The following is a 20376-nucleotide window of genomic DNA, read 5'->3' on the forward strand; positions in this document are numbered from 1 at the left end:
GGGAACACAATTAATTGTCCAAACGAAATACATTTCAAAATATTTGCTTTATGTTTATTACTCTTTTAAGTTTTATATTTTGCTGAAACAAACAGTATCAAAAATCTTGTCAGAATAAATCAGTTCTATCTACAGTTTTAATTCTGGTGAAGTGCAGTCTTTAACATAGTGAAGTAGTGTTTGGATATGCTGGGTTAAATTTCCGCAGCTTGACAAGAAAGGCTAGTTTGGGAGGAAACAGAACATTAATATTAGTGATACAATACACAAAAAAGTCATACGTTTTTATTCATTAATTACGTTTCTATTTGAAAAGGCAATAGTGCTTATGAAAAACAGTAGTAATGAACATGTATCTTATAAAATATTTGCCAAGCCATTCTTACCTGTGTGACCAATTTGCCAGTGGTAAGGTCTAGCAATATATGGTGGTTTTGTTCTGTCAGAAACGAAAGCTGCTGAAAATATATATATATATCTATATCATTGTCATATACTTTTAATTCTGCCTCACTACATTCTCTTCCACATTAAACCCATCTGTTGTTCCTGTCCCTGCACTTCTGGACATCCCTTTTTCTCACCCGATTCTCTTTATTTAGGTGGGTGTTTGTCCTCTCACATGTCCTCACTCCTTAGAGACAATAGCAGCAAACACCTGCTATTAAGCCACCCATAACAGGGCAAAACTACTGGAAGGGTGGGCTAGAAATCTCAACAGACAATATTCAGTTGTGGCCATCCACAAGTAAAACAGACTTCTGCTCACACAATGGAACTCCCTTTTCTCTTGTCCTTTCTGCTGCCCCCCTAAATATGCTCTAGACAGTTGGGGGATCCCCTAGAGCAGATTTGGGGGGGACATGTGGGCTACAGGAGGGAAGACAGAAAGGAAAATTTCACTTACACAATGTTGGATATCACCATCATAAATAAAAATCCAATGCCAGACCCTTACAGACTACAATGCATTAGCAACTGGCATGCCCAGAAGGAGTCTGCTGGTAGTCATAAGGTCGGGCTGCATTTTATATTAAAGTTCACATCTCAGCACAGCATATGGGACTGGGGTATTCCAGTGACTGTCACAAAACAAGATCTCATTACAACTTCTTCCATACCATCATCTTTGCTGTGTTCAGCAGGATCCTCCTCATTTTCATGATGGCAAGCTGATTCACCATCCGTATTCTGCTTGGATTCCATATTTTGGAAAATGCAGCCATTTCTCCACATAGCCGGGAGTACTAACCAATCTCTGTGTGTCACCTCAACTATCCTTTCACAAAAAAGGGTTAAGTTGCTGGTCCGGATGGCTTCCATCAGATCAATAACCTGAGTGATACTTGTAGAGGAATTCAAATTATATGTACTGCCAGCGAATAAACCTACATACATGCATAAATATATAAAATATAATCGTTTGTTTTGTGGCCCAATGCCATGCCCATTTACTCAGAGGTTGGTCCCACTGTGTTCAATAAGTCCCACTTCCAAGTAAGTGTGCTTAGGATTGCAGCCTTTCACTTTAGCTAAAAAGGTATGTTTAAATTTGAATACAGATAGCCCAAACATTTTGACTAAACTAGCTCTCTTGCCAGAACTATAGAAGTCTGTTTATTCAAAAGAGCTCTGAGACTATAAAACATGATAAATTAACCAACCAATGAAAATAGGCTGATAGCCATCACTGATCACCTATCAGGAACTGGAATACACTGTTGGCGCAACTGATTGGTTCAGATTTTATTTAACCATTAATATTCTGCCTTTCCACTTCAGTTTAGCCAAGGCAGCTTATATTAAAAGTTTAAACAGTTAAAAAAAGAAAAACAGTTTATTACAATAATATTTATTATTAAAAATGAGATGTAATGATGTCAGTCAAATCTGAGTTTACTAATAATGAGCCCTGGGCCCATATTCTTGCAGCCCAAATTACAAAAAGATATTGTAGTTTGTTAAATGACAGTTTCCCAAACTAGGGAACTGTGGTTTAAGTACCACACTCACAGTTAAACCAGTCTCCCAGTTTGGATGTCATAGGTAGGTGGTTTAACAAATCATAGTATCTTCCATTAAACTGGATGTACATGGGTAGATGGAGCAAAGAGGGAGGTTCATTCTCAGTCCAGTAAATCATAGTTGATCAGACCAAGATAATTGTGTGTCAGTTAATCCAGATGTTTGGAAATCCGATGGTGGGATAAATATATTTTACAAGTATCTTTTAGGCCATCTATATTCAGAATGCATTTTGCCATTGCAAGTTTAATGAAGCTATCACCCCAAGCAGTGGAAAGGAACATGTAAATAGGAAGGACTAATACTTACTTTGCAAGGTATACTGCACAAACACCTCCCTGTTTAAGATTTGGGATGACCACAGACAAAGCATTCTGGGGGAGGACCATATCCAAAGCAATCTATGGAACAAACATTCATTTTAACAAAGTGTAAAGTATATGTTTATTTTCATATGCACTTGCATTAGATATAGTTATTACATCCCAAGACTTCTGGTGCCATCATGTGTATTTTTAGCATGGGATACATCAATGTCTTCAAAGGTCTCAAACCATAATATCAAGCTAGCTGAATGTTTAGTCAGAATACAGTCAGGGTGTCAGGATATTACTTACTTATTTACTATTATTAGGGCTATTCTACTGTAAGTGACAAACTCTATTTATCATACAAGGCTTAAGAAACCCAAGAGCCAGGTTGCCAGGGGCAGTGATGGAGTCAATTAAGTGTGTGTGTCGAGAAGCTGCCCTGGAAAACCCCCCGCAAAATGCAATACAATATGAATTTAACTGAAGGCAGCCGAATGGTTAGCGTACGAAGTAAAATCTAATTTTGTTCTGAACTTAAAATAGAGAAAATTCTGTTCCTGTCATACTGATACAAGCATACTTGTTGGAGAATTCTTCTTCTCCTTGGGTTCTTTTGCTGGGGGGTCCCTTAAATAATAATCTCTGACACAGGCTTGAAGCAAAAAGGTAGGCCTTTATTAAAAAAATAAAACAAGCATATGCAAGGTCAGTCCCCCCAGAACACATCCAGGAAGTATCCAAGAGGGACTGCAAAGAGACACTGTGTGCAAGCTCCTTTTATAAAGTACAATTTCAGCATGTGACAATCATTTAACCAATCCCCCAAATTCTTTTCTACGTAACATAACAGTTTCTTCCCTCTTGAAATATTTCCAACCAACCAACCAGATTTCCAACCAACCAGATATTCATACCTCCCATCTCCCATTGTGTTCATTGATGTCAGCCTGTCCCCTTTCTCAGATCTCACCATTCTACTGTCATATATTACTGATGATTTTGTATTACGCATTCCATTCCCATCATGGCTTTCTGATCAGCCAAGCTGGGAAGGAACATCCACAGGACACAACGGTATCTCTAGGACATAACGGTATGGTCCTCTAGACCAGCCACACCTCCAGATGTTGTTGGACCACAACTCCCATCAGCCTCAACCAGCATTGCCAATGGCTGAGGCTGATGGGAGTTGTGGTCCAACAACATCTGGAGGCACACCGGCTGGGAAAGGCTGCTCTAGACAATACCATGATGCAGGGCCAATTTTGGTTCACACAGAGTGACTGGAAATTCCATATGAGAATCCCTCTTACTACTGTGCTATAGAGAAAGATTAATTTTAATCACCATATTATAACCAAAAGCCACACAATATAAAGAATATAATACAAAGAATGATTAGGGAACACAGTGAAGGAAAAGGGGTAAATGGCAGCAAGCCACTCTCCATCAAACAGAGGGAAGCAGAAAAGTGGCCCACACACTTATTACATTTATGGAATAAAATTATACATATCATGCTATTATAAAAATTGAATATCAAACTAAAACTTTATCTTGTCTTCCACTTCTGATTCTGTTATGACAATTTTTCTCTTAGCTGCTCTATAATCTCAGAAACCTGGTTTCCAAGATCACATAGTAACAGGTATATTAAGAGAAACAATACCAAATAAATGATCTACAGTCATGCATTTAGCCATTTGGCACCGAAAGATGCTCAGGAATTTTATAACAGGGTGAGCTTAACCCTTTTTCTGCTTGGTACACGCAGGCCTGCTTTTAATGCCTGCTTGTGTGTGACAAAGGGGAAAGAAATCCATTTTTCCTTCATTAATTTTCAAGGGCCTAAATCGCTTGAGGCCAGGGCCATCATACTCATATATGTCAAGAAACGGAGCTTTATTATAAGTGGTCAAATCTGACCGTCAATTCTGTGAAGATCCAGGAGGATATTATTTGGGATAAATTATATTAAAAATGAAAAAAACTGTTCAAGATTGGAAATACTAGTTTGGAATAAAGTTAGGTGTGTAGTCTGATCATTATCATCAATGGTGATTCTTTTTATTTTCCTTCTGGCCAACACTGAAACCTCAATATAGATATTCTCACTGCAAACACCACGATTAACTACCTTCCCCACAAAACCAGGTAACAATTGAATCTGCATGTGTTTCTCTGTAATACAGAACTGTGAGTTGTACAGAATTCAAAGAATGAATTCGGCTGGAAACTAGAACTTTTTCTCAGTCCCGATCAACTAGCAAGGGATGGTAATTGAGCTGCTTGGATTCAGTCTGGTAAACAGTTTTTCTTTCTTGCCCTCCTAACTGTGAGCATTTCTAGATATGATCCAATGGTTAGACAACATCTATGAGAACCTCTTCTTTCATAAGAACCTGCCCAGGCATTATGATAATCAATGAAGGCCCTATTATGGACATCTCTGGTTAGGTGTCTGGCTGCTAGAAGCTGAGCCTCCTCCACGGTAGCATCTTGAGTATGGCTCCCCTCCCAGACATATTACTGATCCTCCATATTGCTATTTTTTGGATGTCTGATTGAGGGTAATTTTTTTTGGTCTACTTTTGTTGAAATTTAGCTTTAGCTCTCAGGTTTTTATCATTTATTCTACCACTAATATTTTTATTTACATGTATTTGTTGTTTTGGGTCACATTATAATTTTATTTTGTTTGAATTTTGTAAGCCACCTTTGGGATCTCAGGTGGAAAAACAGGATAGGATTTTTTTAAAAAACAAAATATTAAGTGCCAATATTATTTCAATTACATTTGCTGTTAAGAAATCAGCAAATACATTTACAAACTAAAAGATTTTAAAAGTTTAAAAATTCCATTATTGAGTACTTTAGCTTTGAAAGATCAATCCTCTTATCTCATATCTCTCTATTCTCAGATGACAATTTCAGAAATAGGATTCTCCTTAAATATATATATATATATATATATACTTACTGCATCAAATGTTACAGTTTTCAAATCCTCACGTGCTGTTAAAATGTCCTCATTAATGAAATCTACATTATCTGGCCACTCTACATTATGACTTATTTTCCATGCATCACACCAGCTCTGATAATTCTTTTTCACCACTTTGTAGTGGTCTTTCCTGATTTCATAACTTATAACATGTCCTTGGGGACCAACTGAAAGCAAACACAGAACAAAAAGTAGTTACTGCTCTCTTCTTTTCTATAAAGAGTCGAATAAATGACATGGGAAATGAAACACAAGCCTATCAGGTGTGATCTTGTATTTCCTAATAATACAAGCACCCAAAGCACAGTGGTTAACAGGGCTGTAAGCTTGCATGGCAGCAGATCCTAACTATTAGGGGATTCATGTCTCAGAATTATTGCTTATCCCACTGCTTGCTTTTAGGTCCACAAAATTTTAATCTGAAACGTAGAGTACAGCAAAGTGTCTGCAACCCAAGAGGCTGGGCTGGATTACGTCACTGCTATTTTCTATAAAATGGTCACCCCCTTCACAGCCAGGACAATGGCATCATTTCTCAAACTGTGGGCCTCAGTCCATTTTCAGGCACCCACTGCCTCCTCATTTCCCTACCCTGCCCCCTGGTTATGCCATAGCCTTTTGGTTGGACCAATGCCAGCATGAACAGTTTCCCACATGTGCAGTGCATAGACATTCATGGGAGGGGGTACTGGTTAGAAAGTGAGGCTGTAGCATACGAAGTTGGGAAGGGGAGGAAATAAAGACAGGACGCAGACAATGGACAGACTGAGTTGTCGCCCGTGTGAGAAAGTAAAGAAAGGATATGAAAGGAGGGAGGTAAAAGGGATGGAGAGATTGAGGGAGAAGAGAAGTGTCCAAGGCCCCATCTGCACTATACATTTAAAGCACTATTGTACTACATTTACATCCATGACTCCCCCAAAGAATCCTGGGAACTGTAGTTTGAGATTGGTTAGGAGACCATTATTCTTCCCACAGAGTTCCCTGAGAAGAGGTATTTATTATTAAACTCTGAGAACTGTAACTCTGTGAGGGGAATAGGAATCTCCTAACAACTCTTAGCACCCTTAACAGACTACAATTCCCAGAGTTCTTTGGGGGAAGCCATGACTGTTAAAGTGGTACAATATTGCTGACTATTCAAGCACCTTCTGGCCCCTTCACTTCATATACACATCTCACACTCCTTCCTTCCTTCTTACTTAATCTCCTGCCAACTGATTCCAAAGCCAAAAAGAAAAGAAATAAGCTCTGGTGCTAGTTATAGATTTATTATGTTGCTCAATGTGTTTCAGAATATATCCGTTCCCTTCTTCAGGAGCTAAAATCATTCAAACAAACTCAAATTAGTTTCATGAGACAACACATGGTCATAAACAAAGGCATGACATTTAAAAAAAACTTAAAGACCACACGCAATATAAATCATTTAAAAACATTTTAAACATTTTTTAGTGATTCGCAATGACACATACCCATTCACTAACATGTTATAAAACTACAATATATGGCTAAAATAAAACAGAACCTTTTAATCACCATAACAAAGCAGCTTAAAAAACTCCTCCCCCCAGAAAAACAAACAAACGTTGCCCTGTACTGACCTGTGGAGCTATATTTCCTTGGCTCTGTTAAAGCAATGAAAATTCTTTACCAAAGCCCCACACTGAATATAAATCAAACTCAAAGGCTATTAGTGTTCATACTGAGTATATAGATTAGCTCATCTGAATAATCACTGCATTTGGGAATTTTACTGATCCAGCTGGTACTTGCAGTGAATAACTCACAGGTACAATTGTAACAGACAGTCACAGGCCAGAGAACCCTGAGATTAATCCTACAATCAGCTGTGAAGCTGACTGGGTAACCGTAGCCTAATCTAAGGGTAGTCAACATGGTGCCCTCCCAGTGATCTTGGGCTATAGCTCCCATCAGCCCCAGCCAGCATGGCCAACGATCACAAATGATGGGAGTTGTAGTCCAACCTCCGGCGGCCGCCATGTTGGCTCCCCTCAGCTAGTCATTCTCTCAGCCTAATTTTTTGTGGATTAAAAAAAAAAGGAATAGCCCCTTGTATAGCCCCTTGCACTTATTGTGAAAGGCAGGATATGGATGTAATTTTAAGAGAAGAGGCCAGTGCACCAAGGCTCAATTATCACATTTAATTACTGATGTAGACGTGTCATCACAGGGTGCCTGCAGCCCAGTTCTCACATTCATGTTGTGATAACATTAGTATGTCAAAAAGTACATCCACTCTCACATGGCAAACATTTCATTTGAATTCAATCCCATGTGGTGAAACCTGAGGATTACCATCTTCTGGAAAGTGGTTAAAAGTTCTCTAGGATGTAGGAGTATATTTGAAGAAGTTATAGGCAAGAATAATTTAGGACATGAAAACCACAAGAGAGAGAGAGAATGGTAGAGCACATGCTTTGCATGCAGAATGTCCTGGCATTACCAGTTAAAAGGATCAGGAAGCAAGAGATGGGAAGGTCTCCTCTGGAGAGTCTGGAAAGCCACTACCAGTCAGAGTATATAATCCCGGGCTAGATGGGCAAATAGTCTGGCCTGGAATAAGGCAGCTTCCTATGTTCTTCAAGTGCATGGGAAAGCTGGGACTTGGTCAATTTTACCTGCTCTTGATAGAAATAAACTCATGCCGCCAGACCCAGAACCAACTTCCAGCACTGTGTCTCCTTGGCTGATATCCATTAAAAGTAGCATTGCATTAATATCCTACAGGTTAAAAGTACAAGGAACATAAACATTTATAAAAGTACAAAGAACATAAACATATATTCAATGCAGATCAAACAGATCCTCAGTGCAACTGGACAGTAGCAGATGGGGCAGTTATTCACCTACAGCTCCAGCAGACATATTGAATTAAACTTTAAACTGAAGCACTGATGACTACTACACACCTATCACTTTCTTCTGAGAGTGTGCATAGTTAAAACTATGGAATTTGCTCCCACAAGAGGTAGTGCCAGCCACAAATTTGGGTGGCTTTGAAAGAGGATTGGACTAATCCATGGAGGTCAAGGTTATCAATGGCTACTAGCCATGACAGCTATGCTTTGCTTCCACAGTCGGAGGCAGCATGCCTCTGAATACTTGCTGCTGGAAATCACAAGTGGGGAGAGATATTGTGGGCTTTTCATACGCATCTGGTGGGCTCCTGCAAAAACAGAATGCTGGACTAGGTGAGCCTTTGGCCTGATCCACTAGGACTTTTCTTATGTTCTTATCTGCTGAGTGGGGCTCAGCCTTGGATTTCTGCTCCAAAGTCCTGACAGCACCACTGCCTTAAATAGCCCTCATGTTTGGGTGCAGATTCCCCCTCTCATGAAGTTTGAGGATTTCCCTCTATTTTACTGAACTCTTGCCCTCCAAATGAATAAGGAAGATCTCTAGATTTACTCCCCTAAAGATGGGGTAGCATGAGCAGTGCCCCAGATTCCTCTTTTGGTGGTCTTTGTTCTGGCACCTGCAACCTGCTTGAAATCCAATCAATCACTTAGAAGTCGTAACTGCTAGTAGCCTTAATCCAAGCATTCCCAGAGCCATCGGAGCAACCTGATCAGGCTGTCCTCAGGTTCTTACTTAACAAGTCTCTATCGGGATTGCAGGGTTAACCAGGCTGCATTGCAGGAACTACAACTGCCATCACCCCTGACTGCTGGACATGGTAGCTGGGCTCATGGAAGCTGGAATCCAACAACAACTGGAGGACCTAAGAGTTCCTACCTTGGGATAGGAGATGGTAGGTCCTCTCTTCATCAGCAACACATATTCTTCCAACGCCGGCCTCCTGATTAGGAACGTGTGACCCACAAGCGTCCGGAACATCTGCCCTGGGAACTTTCCTATGATCTCAGCAAACTTAACCACCCCCCAGCTGGTATTCAGCACACCGGCAGCGGTGAGTTTACACAGCTTTTTAAAATCTGTGTCGCGTCTTCGGCGGGTTTCTGCTAGAATCAGATCCCCTACCTGGAAGGGAACGTTCTTGGAAGGCGCATCCCGGAGTTTCTCAGACAACGAGCCCTGACCCGGCTGGGATTCTGCCTGGGGAGGGAATCTGGCGGAATGAGAGGCTCTGTCTTCTGTTACACAGGCTTCTTTTTCCTGCTGCTTGGCTTCCTTGGCCTCTGCACTTCCCAGGGCTGGGACCTCCGGAGAAAGAAACTCCTCGTGTACCAGTCGGCTCACCCTTTCCAAGGGAGAAAGCGAGCTTTCCCATGCACGTCTCCTACGGTTCCCAAGCAGCCTGCCGGATTCTCGTGGAGCTGCAGCAGACCTACCCTGTCCTACTGGTTCATCGCTGTCATCTCCGTCCCTTGCGGAGCTAGAAAACAGCCTGTTGTTTAAGCCCTGGAAAATGATCTCAGGCAAGGCAGTCGCGTGCTTTCCCGGGCACAGCGTCCCTTGCCGGTGTTGCCGTTTGTGCTCCCTCGGGTGACCACTACACGTCTTTGAAACTCTAGCCTGGAAGCTGAGTCGGCTTCTCCCACCATCCCGCAAAGGCTGGTTCCTTTTCACCTTTGTCGTGAGAGCAGCCCAAGCTTCCCCTCGCAATGCCTGCAAATCCAGCCTCACGCGCCCGCACCTCATCATAGCTGTCGGCGCCTTTCTCGCTGAGGTGATCTGGGATCCGGATTCCTTTGCTTTGCTTTTCTTAATCAGTGACAACAGGATTTATATTGCTGCAGACTCTTCTAAGGCAGAGGATGTTTGCACCTTTATGGACTGGGCACCAGGCACCGAACATCTTGTGAACATCAGTCTAACATGGAAAAGAAAAGTTCACAGACGCACGCGGATCGCCTCGTCGCAGTGCAGACCAATTCAGAAGCATTTGAAATGAACAAGTATTGCTTCCGGCTCTCACTTCCGGTTCCGATTAGAATCCTCACTGGGCGGGGCAAGAGGGTGGAGATTAGTAAGAACGAATATTAAGAGAAGCGAAAGTAAGCAGGGTTAAAAGGTGTTTTTCGTTACAATAAATAATCGAGTTACCCACTTAAAATAAAAAGGTATTTTCATCATTAGATGAGCCGGCTCCCTCACTGGATTATTAGAGATCATCTGTCTCCCTGGTTATATAATAGAAATTCAAGAGACGCAGTCTTCCTCTCTTGTCTCCCATGATGGGGAAGGGGTACCTGTTGAATTTCTGCCTGTTAGTCTTGAAAGTTCTCTCTCATCATATTTTAACTCTACTTTTTATATATAGAGAGAAAACAATGCTTCCAAAGCACTGCAGCAAAAGGAAATCTGTAATTGACACACTTGTGTCTTCAAAATTTAGGCGCCGGGACGATAGATTCAACAGACTCATTTCAGCGTCTCCGTCAAATTCTGCCTGTCGTATAGCTGCCCTGTCAGGAAAATAAGTCATGGTTGTCTGAATTCTTTTGAACTTCTTTGCGAAGCAGGCATGATTAATTGAAAGCACAACGAAATGAGCCTGTAAACCCGCCCCCTTTATCTTAAAATAAAAACGAAAAAAGTAAGTAAATTTGGTTAAGTAAAATAAGTAAATCTGGTATTTCTATTGTTTGTTTTCACTCCTCTTGCCCCGCATATGGCGGATTCTATTAACTGCAATTGGGAAACGGACGTTACACTATAGGACCATTGAGACTGTAGCGGGCGAGGGGAGAGGAGAGGAAGAGCAATGCATGACGTCTATGCTCCGCACCGATACAGCTCCACATGGCTGCTCACATGTTTCGCTATGTCTTGCTCCTCCGCCCCGGTGCTACTTAGTAGACAGTCCTTGCGTTTGCTTCCTTCTCATTCCATTTTGATGTATGCATTCCCTCTCAGTTTTGACTTTTTGGGGGTGGCTGGCTTGCTAGAAATCTCCTTTGCTTACCCTTTAGGAAACTAGTAGCCTGCAAAGGAATCAGCTTATTGTTTGTATGCCACATAAACACTGACCATCCCAAAGAGCTCTTTATCCCTGATGCAAAGTCACTTAATTTCACTTTATAGGGTATCATTAGAAATATAGTAAAGAATGCTAAAATGTTTGCAAGAACAAGAAGATGGAAATTATTATTATTGCTATTCTTCTTGTTGTTGTTATACCATCACATCTAATAATTGCAAGGATGCCAACTTTAAGCTATCAAATGCCTGGGTAAAGAAGAATGCCTGAATATGTTCTGGTGTGTGTGTGTGTTATTTCTTATTTTCTCTTGTGGGCTTAAACAAGCAAACCGAAGATAAGTATCCTTTAGGAGGGTGAAGGAGAACTACATGCTGCAATCATATATCTATTTACCTGGAAGGAGTGAGCCCCATTAAACTGAATGGAACTTACCATATATGGAGTGAGAAATGCCAGATGTCCAAGCTGGATTTAGAAAAGGAAGAGGCACCAGAGATCATATCGCAAACATATGTTGGATAATGGAACAGTCAAGGAATTTTAGAAGAAAATTACCTTGTGCTTTATAAATTACAGCAAAGCCTTTGACTGTGTAGATCAGCCTTTCCCAACCAGTGTGCCTCCAGATGTTGTTGGACCACAATTCCCATCTTTCCTGACCATTGGCAATGCTGGCTGAGGCTGATGGGAGTTGTGGTCCAACAACATCTGGAGGCACACTGGTTGGGAAAGGCTGGTGTAGATCATGAAAAACAATGGACTGCTTTAAAAGAAATGGGGGGTGCCACCATATCTGATTGTCCTGATGTGCAACCTATACTGTGGACAAGAGGCTACTGTAAGGACAGAATATGGAGAAAGGCTAGGACTGGGGAGGGCAGCTATGAGAGAACTAGAAAAGGTCCTCAAATGCAGACATGTATCACTGAACACTAAAGTCAGGATCATTCAGACCATTGTATTCCCGATCTCTATGTATGGATGTGAAAGTTGGACAGTGAAAAAAGCCGGTAAGAGAAAAATAAACTCCTTTGAAATGTGGTGTTGGAGGAGAGCTTTGCGCATACCATGGACTGCAAAAAAGACAAATAATTGGGTGTTAGAACAAATTAAACCAGAACTGTCACTAGAAGCTAAAATGATGAAACCGGAGGTTATCATACTTTGGACACATAATGAGAAGACCTGATTCACTAGAAAAGACAATAATGCTGGGAAAAACAGAAGGGAGTAGAAAAAGAGGAAGGCCAAACAAAAGATGGATTGATTCCATAAAGGAAGCCACAGACCTGAACTTACAAGATCTGAACAGGGTGGTTCATGACAGATGCTCTTGGAGGTCACTGATTCATAGGGTCACCATAGTCGACTTGAAGGCACATAACAACAAAGAAATGTATAGGAGTACATTCACATGATTATATCAATATACCTATTTATTAGGCAGAGCAGCATAGAATTATTGTAAGCCTGTAGTGGCTGAGTGATGGGAAAGAAAATTAGTAGGGCTTTCATCTGAATAAAGAAAGCTTTACTGATTAAATCTACAAGTGTTAATCAAATAATCAATTATGGATGCAATAGTTATTTCAGATTGTCTGTGAATCTATATAAATTGACATACCACTAAAATAATACTCCTGAAGGAGAAAAATGTTCTTAAAAGAAAGAAGTGTGTGAGAGAAAGTGTGCTTATTTTGAGATGGTGCAGTGCCTCCCATGGTTTTTGTACATTCTTGGGTTAAAATACTTTACAATTTTTTAAAAAAGTTTTCCATTTAAAAAGGTTTTTTTAATCAACTAAATGTTGCAGCACAAAAATGAGTAGTAATAATATAAACAGTTTGTCAGCAATATCTACTATAGTTTATTTGTACTTTTAAATAATCAACTGTAGAATGTATTTTTTTTAGTGGTATGGTGTGCCTATCCATTATTTATAATGGGTGAGAGTTCGTCACAGTGAGAGTAGAAGATAGGAGTCAGGGATAGGCAGCAGCTTCTTATTTATTTATAAAAACATTTGTATACTGCAATTTCATTAAAAATATCAGAGCAGTTTAGAACCATTACGATACAATAAAAAGCCTACACAAAAATTAAAACAGATCACGAGCTGACTATTACAGAAAACCTTTTTCTTAATTGTCTGTATAAGCCTGGCTGCAGAGGAAACTGCCTCCACATTCCCTCTGTTAGTAGAGACTGCCTTCCATCGTCTAACATGCATCCCAGCAGATGTCAGTCTTTACAAATATCTTACTTGATATGGACATACAGTGACTGTTCCTTTTGTTGTTCCACACTGAGGTGATACAAAACCGGGAATCACATGAAATATGTAGAAGAGCAGCTATAGGTTCAACAAATACTCATGGAGAATATACTTTTGAGATGGAAAAATATGTCAAACTAAATACAAAATTGGGAAAGACTTCAGGGAGGCTTAGAAAAAAGTACAGATTTTGGCAAATCACCAGGTGCTACATGATGTCATTGGGGTGAGTGGGAAGACAACTGTTTTAAGATCTTGATCTGGATTCCCCCATCTTATTTTGGAATAGTGCAGTGGTGGCACTTTTAAGGAGGTTTCCCTGAGTCAATGGGATTTCCTTCTGAGCATATTTAGGATCAAGGTGGTGGATAGTAAATCACATCCTTGTAACAAAAACTGAAAATATGAATACTATTTGCCTTTAATGTTCTAACAAATGCATTACAGGATGGAGGTAATTGTCCGGTCCAGAGCCAGAACCACGAGTCTGAGACGCGGGTGCAATTAAATCTCGTTTTATTAAACCAATGGATACATCAAAGGCATTATGCTTCATAGAAAAACCTACACTAACAGAGTCCCTAACTACACTCTAGACATGCTCTGCGGCAAATGAAGTTGACTCAGCAACTCCCCACTGTGAGCTGCAAGCTTAAGTAGGGAATGTTTTTGAACATAATCTCTGACTCCTTCGCAAGTCCTGTCTCTGCCCTGTCCGTTTCTCATGGCAGCGGGAGCAAGGTGACGGGGGGCGTGTTTCCAACAGCTCATCAGAAGACACCTGTTCCTGAGTAGCAGACTCGAGGTCAGGAGGCTGCGTCACGCTGATGGCATCCTGAGAACTGCTTGGCGAGGGAGGAGCTGGCACATTCTCTGGAACTTCCCCCAACGGCTCCTCTGCGACAACTGAAGGCGGCGCGCTCTCCTCTTTGGAGATCGCGCTATCAGTGGGAATTGGCTCGAATTCAGGCTTGCTTCCCCCCCCCCAAGGTCCTGCTCAGACTCAACAAGTTCTGGGTCTTCCGCGCCTTCTGGCAGCTGAGGCGCCTGCAAGTCATGCCTTTCCCCTCCCCACTCTTCCAGGGAGAGTTGAGGCTCAACATCATCCCCCTCCATGCATTAACCCTTCCCACCCCCGAGGTCTGGGTTTTGCAGGGTAAGCCTCATGGAATTCTCTCACCAAGGTTGGGGCATGCACATCCTCTGCTGTTTCCCACGAATGTTCTGATGGATTGTAACCCTTCCAATGAATCAGGTACTGAAGGTGCCCGCGACACTTTCTCGAGTCCAATATCTGTTCTACCTTGTACTCCTCCTTCCCATCTACCAACAACGGTAGTGCAGGCTCAACCTGCAGGCGGTGAGGGTTGGGAGGAGCGTCCTTCGTCAGTAACGCCCAGTGAAAGACCGGGTGCATCTTAAAAGTGGGAGGCAGCTTTAGTCTGTAAGCCACAGGGTTGATCTGCGCCTCCACCTCGAAGGGCCCTACACGCCTATCCTGCAGCTTACGAGACCTGCCAGGCATAGGCAAATAACGTGTAGACACCCACACCTTGTCTCCCACCTGAATGAGGACTCCCTCTTGCCGGTGCTGGTCGGGTGCATGTTTGTAATCCACCTTGGCTCGTTCTAATTGTTCTTGGAGCAAGTGTTGCATAGCGTGCAGTTCCTGCAGGAAATCCTCGGCGGCTGGGACGGAGAGGTAGTCCTTTGGGGCAGGGAACGCTCGGGGGTGATGGCCAAAGTTGGCGAAGAAAGGAGCCTGTTGCGTGTGTGAATGCACTGCATTATTATAGGCAAATTCCGCTAAAGGCAGGTAGGACATCCAATTGTCCTGCTGGTAACCCACGTAACAATGTAAATATTGTTCTAAAATTGCATTCACTCTCTGTCTGACCATCCGTTTGAGGATGATGAGCAGATGACAATCTTAATTCACTTTGTAGTAACTTCCACAATGCTTGCCAAAAGCGCGCTGTAAATTGTGTTCCCCGGTTGGAAACCAATCTGTCTGGCAGTCCATGCAGCCGGTACATGTTTTGAACGTACAACTTGGCGGTGTCTTGAGCGCTTGGGAGCCCAGCGCATGGAATGAAATGAGCCATTTTTGAGAAGGCATCAACCACCACTAAAACTGTGGTTTTCCCCTGAGAAGGTGGGAGGTCTGTAATAAAGTCCATTGTAACCATCCGCCATGGTCCTGGTGGAGTAGGAAGGGGTTCCAACAGCCCAGACGGCTTCCCAGTGGCATGTTTGGCCTTCATGCAAGTGGGACAGGAGCGGACGTAATACTCTATGTCCTTCTTCACCTTGGGCCACCAGAACTCCCTGGTGATGGCTTGAATGGTCTTAAAGACCCTGAAGTGGGCTGCCGTGGGGGTGTCATGATACTGACGTAGCACCTGTCTCTCAGTTCTCTGGGGGGCACATAAATAGCCTCCTGATGGTGCAGTATGTCACCCTTCCATGTGAAGTCCTTCCGTTCTGCTTTGGGCAGCGCGCCTATGCTATCCTGCTGCCCCTGGGCAAATGGGTCCTGTTTTTGCGCCTCACGTACTTCAGCCTCCCAGGAGTCTTGACAAGCCCCAACCACTCCTTTCTCGGGAGGAATAATGAACTGTAACGGTCTTGGGGTGGGGTCCCTCAGATGTTCCAGTTTCCAAGATAGGGCATCTGCCCTCTTATTCTGTGCTTGGGATATATAATGGATTTTGAAATGGAACCATGCAAAGAACTGGGCCCAGCGCACTTGCCGTTGATTGAGTTTGCGGGCGGTGTGTAGACTCTCAAGATTACGATGGTCCGTGCACACCTCGATTTCGTGCTGCGCCCCTTCCAGGTGGTGCCTCCAGGCTTCAAAGGCATCTCTGATGGCCAACAGCTCCTTTTCCCACATGGTGTAGTTTTGTTCAGAGTTGGTTAATTTTCTGGAAAAGTAGGCGCAAGGCTTCAGTCCTCCCCCTTTCTGAGCCGGTTGCAAAAGGATGCTTCCGATCGCTACATCCGAGGCATCTGACTCTACCACAAAAGGTAGTGCAGGGTCTGCATGTTGCAGAATTGGTTCTGTGGCAAACCTTCGCTTCAGGCTCTCGAAGCCTTCCTGAGCAGCTTCCGTCCAACGGAAAGGTCCCGAGCCCTTCAGGCAGTCCGTGAGCAGCTGCGTCTGCTTGCAGTAGTTGGCTATGAACCGATGGTAATAATTGGCAAACCCCAAGAAGCGCTGCAAATCTTTCTTGGTCTTGGGAGGCTGCCACGTGAGTACGCAATGGACCTTCTCCGGGTCCATTTCTACTCCTGCTGGGGAGACTCGATACCCCAAAAAGTCGAAAGTGGTCAGGTCAAACCCACATTTTTCAAGTTTAACGTAAAGGTGGTGTTCCCTTAACTTCTGCAACACTGCGCGCACATGTGCGTCGTGTTCTTCTGGGGTATCCGAGTAAATCAAGATATCGTCCAGGTAAACAATCATAAAACGGTCCACAAAGTCTCTGAAGATGTCATATATGAAATTCTGGAAGACTCCAAGAGCCCTCGACAATCTGAAGGGCATGACTAGGTACTCGTACTGACTGTAACGGGTCTTGAATGCGGTCTTCCACTCATCCCCGTCCTTGATCCGCACCAAGTTATAAGTTCCTCTCTAGTCCAGTTTCATGTAAATTTTGGCGGATCGCAACCGCTCCAGCATCTCGCTGATGAGATGCTGGGGATCGTGATCTGGTTGAGGGCTCTATAATCATTACATGGGCGGAGCTCCCTCCCTTTTTCTTAACAAAGGGTGCGCCGGCTGGGGACTGCGAAGGGCGAATGAAGCCTTTCTTCAAGTCAGTGTCTAGAAACTCCCTTAGCGCTGCCAACTCCGGTTCGGACAGAGAGTAGATTCGCCTGGCGGGGATGCGCGCCCCCAGCATCAAATCAATGGCACAATCATAGGGCCAATGAGGAGGGAGTTGATCCGCTTCCTTTTTGTCGAATACGTCTCGAAAGTCCCCATACTTGGCTGGCAAGATTATTTCCCTTGGAGAAGGCACCCCTGCCAAGATCTCCGGCTTCTTCCCAGGCTGGCAGTGTTGATGACAGTACTTGGAGGTAAAAGCCACCACCGCTTCATCCCAAAAGATTGTGGGGTGGTGCTGGACCAACCAAGGCATGCCCAGCACCACCGGAAAGCGAGGCAAGGATGCCGCATAGAATGACAGGTCTTCCCAATGTCCAGGGACTGCCACTTCCAAAACCTCGGTCGCTCGGGTTACTCCCCCGAACTTCAGGGGCCAACCATCTATTGTTTCCACTGCCAACGGCTGGCTCAGTTCTCATGTGGGAATAGTGTGGTGCCGCGCCAAATCTCGGTCCATGAAACAAGAGGATGCTCCGCTGTCAATCATAGCCTTGGCTGAGAAACTCTAGCCCGAGGGCAGGGTGATACGAAGGGGTAACAGGAGGGCACCTTGGGATGGAAGGGGTCGTGGCGGAGGCTCAATGTCTGTGTCACCCCCCAACTCTCTAGCCTCTATGAGAGCTGGGATGTGAAGTTTTCCGGTGGCTGGGGTCTTCCGGTCTTCACTGCACAGTTTCGAGCGAGGTGGCCTGGCTTCCCGCAATACAGGCACAGTCCTTCCCTTCAGCGCCTTTCCCTCTCCTCCTCTGTCCAACGCGGTCTGGGCCCCCCCAATCTGCATGGGCTCCTCTCCTGAGAAAGTAGGGACGGCTGAGCTGGGTATGGGGCATGCGCGAGGCAGCGGAGCCACAACCTGGGACCGAGAAGGTTCCATCCGTTGTTCCAACTTCCTCCCTTCCAGGTGGCTGTCTATCTGCAGGCTCAATTGAATCAAACCCCTCAGGGTGTTGGGGTGTGTGGAGTGTGCCAGTTCATCCAAAACATCTGAACTCAGTCCATTTCTGTAAAAATACATCAAGACGGGGTCGTTGTACTCCGTTTCTTGAGACAAGACGCGGAAAGCATTGGTGTACGCCTTCACGGACCCCTTTCCCTGTCTTAGGGTTCCTAATTGGCGGTCCACCGTCTCCTTCCTCTGGGGGTCTCAGAACATCTCCCCCATTGCATCCTTAAATGCATCAAACTGTTGCAGCACCGGGTCATTGCGAATTAAATACGGTGTGGCCCATTTGGCCGCTTCTCCCTCCAGTAAACTAATGATGAATGCCACCTTCGCATCATCGGTTGGGAACTCAACTTGGCGTACCTGAATGTACAACTCACACTGGGCTAGAAACATAGCAAACTGTTTACTCTGGCCCCCGTATTGAACAAGGAGTCACACTGGAGATTTAACAGGGGCTGCCGCCACTCTGGGCGGCGCAGCTTGGACTTGGGCAATCAAGGCTCTGAGATTCTGGTTATCCGTTTGCAGGGCTTGCATCACGAATCTAAGGTTCTGGTTCTCGGTTTGCAGGGCTTGCGTGGTAGCTCAGAGGTTCTGGATCTTGGTGTACAAGGTTTCCAGGGTGATAGGTATCCCCCTCTTGCTCCATCCAGGTCCATGTCGTCCGTCATGGGAACAGATTTGAGTAGGGATGGCAGCTGAGTCAAACTGTCCCGTCCAGAGCTGGAACCACGCAGGTGCAATTAAATCTCGTTTTATTAAAGTAATGGATACATCAAAGGCATTATGCTTCATAGAAAAACCTACACTAACTCACTTAGAGTCCCTAACTACACTCTAGACATGCTCTGCGGCAAATGAAGGAAGTTGACTCAGCAACTCCCCACTGTGAGCTGCAAGCTTAAGTAGGGAACGTTTTTGAACATAATCTCTGACTCCTTCGCAAGTCCTGTCTCTGCCCTGTCCGTTTCTCATGGCGGCGGGAGCAAGGTGACGGGGAGCGTGTTTCCAACAGCTCATCAGAAGACACCTGCTCCTGAGTAGCAGACTTGAGGTTAGGAGGCTGCGTCACGCTGGTGGCATCCTGAGAACTGCTTGGCGAGGGAGGAGCTGGCACATTCTCCGGAGTTTCCCCCAACGGCTCCTCTGCAACAACTGGAGGCGGCGCGCTCTCCTCTTTGGAGATCGCGCTATCAGTGGGAATTGGCTCGAATTCAGGCTTGCTTCCCCCCCCCCCCAAGGTCCTGCTCAGACTCAACAAGTTCTGGGTCTTCCGTGACTTCTGGCAGCTGAGGTGCCTGCAAGTCATGCCTTTCCCCTCCCTGCTCTTCCAGGGAGAGCTGAGGCTCAACAGTAATAGGCAAATTCTATTAATTTCAGTAGAATTTACCTCTATGTAGGTATATCTAAAGTTGATAGGACAAAGTTAAAATAATCCCCAGAGTGATTTATTTGAAACACAGGAAGATGATTTATACCAGGTCAGGTTACAGTAGGGCCCCACTCATACGGCGGGTTACGTTCCAGACCCCTGCCTAAAAGCGAAACCCGCAGAAAAGTGGAACTCATTCAATAGAATGATGCCCGATGCCCGTAAAATGCCGTAAAAGCGGAACAAGCACCCTATGAGTGGGGCCTTACTCTAATTGAAAGCCGCCGTATTAGCAGAATGCCGAAAAGCAGGCAGCCGAAAAGCAGGGCCCTACTGTATTTGTCCATCTAGCCCAGTATTGTCTGAGCTAACTGACAGTGGATCTCCAAAATCCCAGCCCAAGATCTTGCCCATCACTTGCAAACTGGAAACTTTTTTAACTGGAGATTCCAGGGACTGAACCTGGGACCTTTTACATGTGCTCTACTTCTGAACTATGGTCCTTCCTCTGAAACCCTGATTTTAAAGCTATCCTAGTTTAAATAACATTTGATTGGCATCCCTGTTAGACCTTCAAAATACCATCTATAAACAAAGTTATGGGGGAACTTAGGATGTTTAGAATTTTGAGGAC

At 44.0% G+C, this 20376-nt stretch overlaps 1 protein-coding gene across 2 annotated transcripts; it reads right to left on the reverse strand.

Annotated features, from left to right (window-relative positions):
- Positions 1-28: 28 nt before the first annotated feature.
- Positions 29-10265, reverse strand: TRMT61B (tRNA methyltransferase 61B). 2 transcript variants are annotated; one of them, XM_061624956.1, is made up of 7 exons: positions 9100-10265; positions 7983-8085; positions 5317-5507; positions 2335-2426; positions 1122-1345; positions 387-458; positions 29-222 (listed from the first exon to the last, which is right to left on the reverse strand). In XM_061624956.1, exons 1-7 carry the CDS (start codon positions 9967-9969, stop codon positions 161-163), a joined length of 1614 nt encoding a protein of 537 aa, XP_061480940.1. In that variant the 5' UTR covers positions 9970-10265; the 3' UTR covers positions 29-160. The 2 variants fall into 2 exon arrangements, with proteins under 2 accessions (XP_061480940.1, XP_061480941.1); XM_061624957.1 differs by having other exon boundaries at positions 387-455; positions 9100-10263.
- Between the last annotated feature and the right edge of the window lie 10111 nt (positions 10266-20376).

The sequence above is a fragment of the Rhineura floridana genome, chromosome 4, assembly GCF_030035675.1.
Source record: "Rhineura floridana isolate rRhiFlo1 chromosome 4, rRhiFlo1.hap2, whole genome shotgun sequence".
NCBI classification, from domain to species: Eukaryota; Metazoa; Chordata; class Lepidosauria; order Squamata; family Rhineuridae; genus Rhineura; species Rhineura floridana.